The following is a 10,451-nucleotide window of genomic DNA, read 5'->3' on the forward strand; positions in this document are numbered from 1 at the left end:
TGGGATTCTATGTGCTGATTAGTTTTGCAAAGGGAGCAGAAGCCTTCCACATCTGTAAAATGGGCAAATACAGTATTCATCTTAAAAGGTTGTAAGACGGACGAAATGAAATGATGTGATGAAGTATTTGGCAAATGGTATGTGCTAAGAAAATGGGGTACTTATCGTGAATTCTATAATTATTAATGATACATATAACAGATCACCCAAACTTCAGAGTGAAGGAGGGGACTACTAGTAACCTTCCTGGGATGACAGGCATAAACCAGATGGACAAACTGGGACACACGGTCACCCTATCAATAAGAAACAGCTATCGGGCGACTGGGAAAAGTCCCCAGTAATGGACAAACTTAAAAAAAAAAAGTTTCACTCAATTGTTCTGGCTTTGTGAGGCTGTATCTTTGGCAAACTCTCAGATGGCAACCAGACAGGACCAGCGCTGGGGTCAGTTAGACTGTCTCTGGCACAGGTTCCTCTTGGATCAATGAGATTTCCAAGACCAATTACAGACACACCCGTAAGTGACTGAAATTTACCTTCTCTCTTCTATATACCAGCAGACAGGCCTCGCATGGACCAGTGCAGGATAAGGCAGGGGAGTGGGATGGAGGAAACCAGAATGTCACCCCAAACGTGCCTCTTTGACATAAAAGGTACTTGGAGCTGAAGGCAATTACGAGGCACAGAGGCAGGAAAGCTCTGTCTTCTCCCCCTTTCCTGCCTACAGGTGGGATATAGATGTCCCAGTTAATGGAGATGATGCCTCCAGACTCTCACGGAGGGATCTGCAAACGCACCCATCAGTTTCCTCCCAGGGATTTACTTCCCCCGCAGTGTGCTGCCACCGCATGGAAGCCACAAACTGCTTTCCTCCCTTCTGCCGTTTCTCTATCAATTTATTCTTTGTTGAAGAGGCTAATAAGCCGAGAGTTCTAAGCCTCCACATCGCGATGAGGGTTCTCCTGCCTGACATGCGCTGCACGCATTAATGACGATCTGTTTTTCTCTTGTGATCCATCTTTTTGTTAAAGAGCCGCAGCTGAAAACCTAGGAAGCGGAGGTAAAGTTCTGTCTTCCCTGAAAATGGAAGGCTGGGAAGCTGGATGGAAGAGAACTAGAGTCACACAGGAAAAAACTCTCTTCTTGAGTCAGTTCCTACTGGGAAAGATCTGCAGGGGAGCAAGTGGTCCACGGATAGAAGAGCTGGGAGTGACCTCCCTGAGATGACCTAGCTCACCCCGCTCACTTCACAGATGAAGCAACTGAGGTCTGGGTGAACATCTTGCCGAAGGACGTGTGGTTCGTTATGGATCTATTAAGCTGTTTGGTTATATTTACATAACACGCACAATAAAAAAAAAAAGTATGCGTCCTCCCTGCTGGCCTGTGAGTGCCACAAAGGGAGAGATGGTGTCTGTCTTTCACCAAGGGCTGTGGCCCCCTCACGCTGACCTCATCATGATTGTGGGCTGGGGGTCGCCATCCTCCTGCAATGGGGGAGACCAGGCCTAGGGAGACTGACTGACTAACCTGGGCCTGGCAACCAGCACAGTGCTCAGACACAGCAGGCCCTCGGAAATACTGACTGAATGAATGAGTGAGTGAATGAATGAATGAGAAGTGATGGAGCTAGGATTCAAACCCGCGCTTGTCTGGCTCCCGTGCCTGGGCACTGCCTTCCACTTGAACACGAGAATATCACCAAGGCTGCCACTGGGGTACCAAAAGCTCTCAAACAGATCTGTTACATACAAATCCATGGCTGAGAGAAGAACAGAGTTGTAACTCATCTGAACCTCAGCTTCCTGAGGACAAAAGAACTTTCTTCATAGAGATATCCTAGGGTTTAAATAAGATCTGAAAGATATGAAAAATTCAGGTGCATCACTACATACTGCAAGATGATTCTGGCACAGAATGTGGAGTTGGCAAAAACCAGGTTTGAATCATAGGGCCAGCACTTACTGGCTATGTGACCTGGGACAGGTTACTTGGCTTCCCCTGGCCTCGGTTTCCACATCGGTAGAATGGGAATAACAGTACCTATTTCATAGAGTTCTTATAAAAAGATGAAATGATATATATTACACATAAAGCACTTCACATTAATGAACAGAAACTATTTTACTATCTGTAAAGCAGAAAATTTAACAAAAATTATTAAGGTGATAAAGTAAAACAAACTATTGTTATGTTGAGTGAAAAAAAGCCACAATTAGCTTTCTGAATCAAATAACATTTTTGTCTTTTAATTCTGCATTCAGGCCAACCTCAAACACCTCTTTCTATGGTGTTATATTACGATTACACATGGGAACTTCATACCGCACCTGTTGAAATGAGGGATGAAAGGAAAAGTACTGAACTTTCCCAGCGTAGAAAAGCTTTAGTTTGCTGAGCTCTCGGTTCAGAAGTGTCGTGGCTGACAGCTTTTGCTATAAACCTAGCTATAAACCTATCCATGAGGTATTTTATGTTAAGTGGTGGAGTCTAAAACTGTATTCTGTCATAGAGTTGAAGCTCAAAAAAAGAATCAGATGAGAAAATACCTTAATAAACATTTCTGAACATTAACAGCTCCAAGAAGTCAAAAAAGTTTACAAAGGAAAAGATGTACTAATAAATAGCGACTGTGGTTGGCAGCCTGTAAGATGTGCTCAGCGGTCCTCACCTCCCAGGACTCACGGCCCTGGTATAACCCCGCCAACCCCCGAGTGGGAGCTGCACTTACGGACCCACTTCTAATGAAGAGAATCCAGTAAAAGTGGTGGGTGTCACTCTGAGATTAGGTCACAAGAAGACTGAGTTCCATTCCATCACGCATGCCCTTTCTCACTTGCTGTGATGGAAGCCAGCGGCCAGGGGGTGAGCCGCCTTACGGAAACGCCTGTGTGGCTAGGAGTTGAGGGAGGCCTCCAGCCAGCAGCCCCCAAGGAACTGGGGCTCTCTGTCCAACAACCCACCAGAAATAAAATCCTGCCAAAGACCACGTGAGTGCATTAGGAGCAGACGCTCCTTCAGTGGAGCCCGTCAGATGACACTGCAGCTGGTACTTTACTGCAGACGTTGAGGCAGAAGCACCAACATAAGTCATCCCTGGACTCCTGACCCACAGAAACTGTGAGGTAATAAATGTCTGTTGTTTTGAATCGCTAAGTCTTGAGTTAGTTTGTTACACAGCAGTAGGTAACTAATACACAGCTTACATTATGTGTTTACTATGTCCTAGTTCCTGTGACAAGCATTTTATGTACATCATAAGATGTAAGTACTGTTAGCACCCCCATTTTACAGGTAGGGAAGTGAAGGCACAGTAGGGAAAACAGCCTCCCCAGGGTCACACTGTGTTTGTGGTAAAGGTGTACTTCAGATCCACACCCTTAACCATCACGCTGCATTGGCTCCTCGCGGACACACGTCAAAGGGGAATGTGAGCATATGAAACCCAATGAAATCTTTAGAGGTTAAAAATAGACACAAAAACACTCTACCCCAACTAAATCAAATAAAGTGACTGGAATCTACACAACATGAAGCCAACCCTTTCTTCCACGTCAAAGTTTGAGTTAAGGGCATTAATATTTTCCTGATGCTCCATTTTGAAAATGTTTCTGTTCTGCCCAAGAAGGGTAGAAGAGCTATTTTTACTCCTGACTGCCATGGCAGAGCCCATCACTGCTCAGAGAACAGAGCAGTCACGCGCTGTCTCATTAACTGTCAGCGTCCCCATGTTTTGACAGTGATTAGTATTTACAGAGGAAAAAATTCTGTCACAACTGAATTGTATTTCAAATGACCGGCACTCCCCCCTAAGCCCCTGAAATGGGTCCTAACAATTGTGCACAGAAAATGCACACGGAGGAGGCTACTCCCCGTCCCCACCCCCAGCACACACACTGATGTGTGTACCACTGCCGTGGCTGTAACAGGAGTGGTGCATTCACAGGACAGGACAACCCCCCCTCCCCCTGCATGTTATGCAAAAGAGTGCCTGTGTCATCTGATGGCGTTTTTAGAAAGAAAAGAAAGAATAGAGCCTGAAATATAAACACTGGAATCAAACAGCCTCTGCTTTAGCAATTCGATCACAAAGCCTTTTTTTTTCTTCTTTTTTCGGCTCTCTTATGTAATTGTCTTGGGAGTTGCTGGCAATAGCGCTGAAAGCTATCGCTGCTGAGGATGAGATGCTTTGAGCAATGATGGTGTCTGCGGGCTGAGCTGAAAAGGGGACCAAACCCTTGGTAGGGAGGGGAGTGGAGAGGAGAGGTCAAAAGAACCTCATGGACGTTAAAAAAAATAGAAACATAGATAGATAGATAGATAGATAGATAGATAGATAGATAGATAGATAGATAGATAGATTGATTTAAGAGTCAAAATTCTAAAATTAGGGAAATAGTGGATAACATCTAAAGTAAACTTTGCACATATATAATAGGTGGGCTTTCTTTAAACTTTCAACATTCTGAACTTTCCCACATAAATGAAACCATACCATACTGGTTTAATATCTCTCCACCCTTGAGGAGGTTTAAGGGGAAATTTTATGCTTGATTGACGTCTGAGAAATCACATGCCTGTGACACTAGGATGAAAAGTGAAAATGGCCTAGGAACGCAGGGATTTTACACTGCAATAGAACCCAACTGTTACTCTCCTGCTGGAATGTCACATTTTACAACACACTGCCACCGAGTGACCTGTGATGGGAACGGGCAGATACACGGCCAAGCATACACTGTCCAACTGTACAAGCGGAAACTGTGCGTCTCAGCTGTGTCACCTTAGATCTTCAAAACATTTCAATCATCAAATTACTATTGAGTGATATCTCGTCTACCGAAATACAAGCTTTGGGAGGACAAGTCCGGGATCTGACGTCTGGTGGAGAGCGGGTGGCAGCACGAGAGGATGCGTACAAGGGCCATGAGGCAACGCCACGTTCAAGAAGTGTTCTTATCTCAGTGTCACCGGCCCAGAGTGTGGAGCTGACAGCCTTCCAGCCACAAGGTCAAACGGCGCTTAGGAGAAGGGGGGCTCCGGACCAGTGGTCTGACTCCCATTTTGGACTGGAGGAAAGTAAGGCACAGAGCTGGCTGAAAGTGGAACCAATGATCAATGATTCGATGACCTTTTCAGGATACAACAATGACTCTGGTCGGGCTAGACCCCTTCTGGCTCGACAATGGTCCTTAAACCTTGGCTCCCAATCAGAATCACCTTGGGGAGATTTCCAGGTAGTTCCCAGCGCCTGAGACTGGAGGGGCCCAGACACGGCAGCTTCTCAGGGTCGGCACTGATACAAGGAATTTAAGGACACCACTCAAACGCCTTTCATGCCTATCAGAATATTTCATGCTTTTAAAAGAAAGTCATGGCGGAGGAGTCACTGGTTTTAAGAAAGGTGAGTTTTTTCACTAGAAGAGCATTTTCCAAACTAGCCTTCCGGCAAAGCTCTGTCAGTCAAATACACATTCCTGTCTCACACAACAGAAACATGGTATCCATTTCCACTACTCTATGAAACTATATCTACTGCCTGGAAACTAACAATATCATTTGAGAACTCTAAATTTCTGGTGAGCTTGGTGACAACTGAATGAACTCTCATTCCAGGGAACCAGCGAACCACTGCCAACAAGCCGAAGCACATGTAATTACTGGTTCAAAGCACGGCTTTGCTTTCTCAGTGAAAAGAAAAAAGGTTCACAGAAAGAGTACAGTAATGGACCATGCTAAGCAAATATCAGTACAACAAAAAATGATCTTATTTTCACAAAAGTTTTCCTTCATTTGTCATGGTGTGAATCTCTCTCATAATATCACTTGAAATTAATGACGATACAGTTTCAGTTATTTTTTGGATAAACATTTAATGAACATGTTCATTATCAATTATTTACAATAATTTGCTGACCCAGCGAACAAAAACAAATTTTACATAGCAGATCCAACTGTTATAGTTAGAAAGCAGGCTTCCAATATAAACTCCCAAATGAACTGGTAGTTCAGGTCAATTTCTTTAAGATCAAGGTTAGAGAATGATATGAGCATATGCAAAGGACACTGACACAGCCTTCTTCCTTCACACCGTCTGCCATCGTCTGGATGTTTGTGTTTTCCCCCAGGTGCATATACTGATGTGCTAACCCCCCTCCCCCGCCCCACCACCAAGATGAAGTATCAGTGTTGGGAGGTGATTAGGGATCATGAGGGTGGAGCCCTCACGATGGGATTAGTGCCCTTAACAAAAGAGACCGCACTGAGCTCTCTCATCCCTTCCACCATGTGAGGACACAGCGAGAAGTCTGCAACCCAGAAGAGGGCCCTCACCCAGCCATGCTGGCCTCCAGAACGGTGAGAAATAAGTGTCTGCTGTTTATAAGGCACCCAGGCTGTGGTATTTTGTTACAGTAGCCCTCCCAGGTTAAGATACCATCACTCCAGGTGCCCCTCCCACAGACTGGTTAAAGAGTGTATGGCCAAACCACCAGCACCGGGACTTTTGTCAGCAACACAGTTAATAGTCCGCCTACTCAAGGGTCAGACACCATGGACCTGAAGTAGGATCACCTTTTCATTATGCCACCCAAAGGTGACACGCCAGCTTTAATAAGAAGAATGGCCTTCAAAATAATAAGGTTGTCAGATTGAAATCTCAGAAGCCACATCTTCTCACCTGAAGGGATGGCTTTAGCTAAATGTGAAATTCACCTTTCTCCTGGAAGGCTTACCAATGGTCTTCAGGACCCTGGGGATGGGCCACCAAGACACAGAGCTCCCCCTGCCCACATTCTGAGGCTCCTGACCCCTGAAGGGAGAGGACAGGCACTGTCTCCAACACCACAAACCTAACCCAAACACCTTCACGGCTCCCGTGACAACCAAACTCAAGAGCCTCTTAAGGGACCTCTTTGCTTCCTCTCCTGCCCACCCAACCTCCTCCCCCAAAAGACATTCTCCACCTAGCCTTGCAATTAGAATAGGGTCCAAATCCCTCCCAGGGCCTCTCAGGTTCCCATGGAACGGTCCCCCCGCTGCGTCCAACCTCAGCCACCACAACTGCCCTCAGTGGGCCCTCTGACTACACTCGTTCATCCCTGCCCTGGAACTCGGGTATTTGCTGTTCCCTCTGCCTGGACGCCAGCCACACAAAATCTACACGAGGAGCTTCTTCCTGCCAGCCAAGTCCAAGCTGTGCAGAGCGGCCTTCTGGGGCCACTCAGTCTAAAGTGGCCTCACGCTGACCCTCTCTGCTTGTCCTCTTTACCTGCACTGATCCCAGAGCCATTCTCTCTGCCCTTTCCACCTTCTCTGGGCCCTGGAAGGCTGACCCCACCTTCAGACTGTGTGGCTTGGACTCCCTCGCCTCCTGGGCTGGGAGCTGGGTTCTGCCAGTTGGGTTCTGCCAGTGAGATCAGAAAGCTGGGGCAAGTTGGGGTATTTCCTCCCTGCTACTCGCTGCTTCTACATCTCAATTGCACCCCTTCATGTCTGTAGCTCCTGCCAGGAGACTCCTCTCCTGGGGTCCCAGCAATACAACTTCCTTCCCTCTACCCAGCACTCCCTGCTGACTCCCTCAGTCCTGCCCCAACTAACCTGCTCTTCATTAAAACCTCCTGAGCCACCACAGCGCCCCTGTTAGGCCCTGACTGATACACCCCAGTTCTCGTCCTCTCCTTGGTCACTCCTGATCACACCATCCTGGGTATGTTCTCCACTGCGCTGATCACCATCTGAAATTCCCTTGTTCACTTACTTTTTTACATTGTCAATCTCTTTCTCAACCACTAGTACACAAGCAGGAAGCTCACCGTGTTCACCACTCTATCCACTGGGCCTAAAACAGTACCTGGAACACAGTAAGCATTTGATAAACAGCAAAAGAATAAATGAATGAATAAATGAATGCTGGCCCGTTGTCTCTGTTCAAAACAGCACCTTGTGAGTAAGCCTTTCCCTGACCATTTTATGTAAAACAGCAATCCCCCCCCCACCCCATCTTCTAAGGCCAACTTTTCCCTGTAGCACCATCACCTCCTGATATGTATTTATTTACTGTCTGTTTCCCCCAACAAAAGTGCCAGCCCTGAAGGCAGGAATGCTATTTTCCTCACTGCTGTGCCCTCAGAGCCTACAACAGTGCCTGGCTTGTAGTGGAAGCTCAATATTCATTTGTGAAAATATAAACCTCATGTCAGACAAAGCACTTTCAGGATGGTCCCTGACATTTACTGGGAAGGCTGTAAAACTATGAACTGCTAGACATCCAAGCAAACGACCAGCATCTTACATGATCTAATCTTGCTCCCTTAACACGACAGCCTAGGAGCCTTTGGAAAGAGACTTGATAGGCTGCTAGACCTCAGCCTTAAGAAGAGAAAAAGTCTTAGAGTAAAACGAGTGAGATCCTGTATCTGTGCGGATTGTTGCTTTGGAAAGCATGCATGAACCTTATCTAAGCACGCAGCTGTTTTAAATCCTTTGGGAGAGTAGAGAGCCTATGCGTTATAGATAAATGGGGCTTAAGCACACCGTTCTCTGTTCCACAGCAGTGCTCCTCCTGGCAGCGGTCTTCGACTACAGTTCATTGACAGTAAACGCAGACTCAGAGCCAAGCACCGAAAGCAGCACTTTCTTTGACAGCTGCTCTGCTAACGGGGCATCTTTCTCAAAGACAGGCTTTATTCTGCACCGCCTACACTGTCCAAATTTTATCCTGCACACTAATTGCAGGTTGGAAATAAATTCCTCCTCCCCACCACCACTGGTTACTCATACATGCCCCCTCGCCCTCCAACAGGGTCTACACCGTGGGCATCTGTTGGAAAAAAAAAATCCAGCTCCCCCTGTACTCAGTGTCCTCTGTCATCCCTACAGGAGCAAGATTCCTGACTAAACATCCTAAAGGCCTAAAACATGGGCCCCTTCTCCCCCCAACACCATTCGACCAAAACTGGCCAAGCGCTGGGTAGTGAGCAACCGCGGATCCTCACCCAAACATTGGCTCTCCTTCCAGGCGTGCAGATTGAGAATGCGGGGACGCCGTCCTATTTACGAACAGTGAGTCACGTCGCCGCTCACGGTCTGTTTCCTCCTCCCCGTGAATGAAGCGACCCCCTCCCCAAAGGCGTTAAGTGCCTGGCACGGTCCAAGCAAGCCCCAGGGTGACGCGACGAGCTCCCCGGCCGCTGGGCCGGCTAATTCATCCTCCGATTGCCTCCTACTACGTCGCCCCCCTCCCCACCCGAGGTAACACGGGGAGCAGGTTACCGGCCCGGGTGAAAAGCGAGCCCCTGAAACCCCCCCACCCCGGGCGGGCAGCGCGTGGCCCGGCGGGTGCTCGGGACCCGAGACCTCGGGGAGCGCGACCCCGCCCCAGCCGGGACAGAGGGGACTGCGGCAGGGCGTCCCCGAGGGTGGCCCCTCGCCCCGCCGGCGCGCCCGGCTGGAGGGGCGGCCCCGGACCGGCCCGGACCTCGGCGCTGCCTGCCCCCGGCAACAAGTGTCCGCCCTCCGCCCGACGGCCGCCCCGCCCGGCCCTCACCCGGCACAGGCCGTCCACGAACACGCGCGGGTCCAGGTGGCAGGCGATGGTGGCGCTGGGCAGGTCCTGCAGGTCCACCTCCTCCATCTCGCAGTCGATGAAGCTCCAGTCGCCGCCGCCCTCGTCGGCCTCGGCCGCCCCAGAGAACGGCGCGAAGGGCCGCAGCGTCACCCCGGGCTGAGCCCGCGCCTCGGCCGCCGCGGCCGCCGCCCCGAGCCGGGGCCCGGCCAAGCCGTCGTCCATCCCCGCGCCCGCGCGCCCCCGCCGGCTGTGCCGCGCTCGCGCGGGATCCTCGCGCTCTCCCGTCCGCCGACTCCGGGGTTAACCTCCTCGGGCTCGCGTTGCAGCCGGCGGCGGTCACCACGGCTCCCGGAGACGCGGCCTCGGAACGCCTGCCCAGCCCGCCCCGTTCTTCTCCGCGTCCCGCCCGCCTGGCACGGAGGGCGGAGCTCAGGCGGATTTAGCCGCGGGCCCTTTAATGCCGGCTCACGTGGGTCATTGTCCCCCTGCCGCTCAGGAGAGGAGGCCAATAGAGGAGCGGGATTCTTCTCACGTGACCCTCATTGCACCGCCCTCAGCGTGAAGCTTCAGAGCGGCCATGTTGGTTAGGGGCAAAGGTCTCTTTGGCCAGTTCCGCTTTTCTGACAGCGGATGCCGGCTGAAGGCGCCAGGAGGTGTCTGGGACGCAGGGATGATAGCTGGAGAGGCGTCGATTCTGTGGTTCCCGTGAGGTGACGTTTTGGAGGCACATAGGCCAACTTTGGGGGATTTAAACGAGATATAGTCCTGGCTGTGGCCGTTGGCAAGTGGTTAGATGCTTACCGTATATAGTCAGATATAGCCGCAATAGGGAATTGAGCTAGATCATGATTAACAATACCTTACCTTTAGATTTTAGCTT

At 49.6% G+C, this 10,451-nt stretch overlaps 1 protein-coding gene across 1 annotated transcript in view; it reads right to left on the reverse strand.

Annotated features, from left to right (window-relative positions):
- Nucleotides 1-9,960, reverse strand: part of RCAN1 (regulator of calcineurin 1) — a 97,282-nt gene extending 87,322 nt beyond the window's left edge. Inside the window, exon 1 of the mRNA XM_057696879.1 lies at nucleotides 9,551-9,960. Coding sequence (XP_057552862.1) covers nucleotides 9,551-9,793 — 243 coding nt within the window. The 5' untranslated portion in view covers nucleotides 9,794-9,960. The remainder of the gene's footprint in view (nucleotides 1-9,550) is intronic.
- Nucleotides 9,961-10,451: the final 491 nt, after the last annotated feature.

The sequence above is a fragment of the Hippopotamus amphibius genome, chromosome 10, assembly GCF_030028045.1.
Source record: "Hippopotamus amphibius kiboko isolate mHipAmp2 chromosome 10, mHipAmp2.hap2, whole genome shotgun sequence".
NCBI classification, from domain to species: Eukaryota; Metazoa; Chordata; class Mammalia; order Artiodactyla; family Hippopotamidae; genus Hippopotamus; species Hippopotamus amphibius.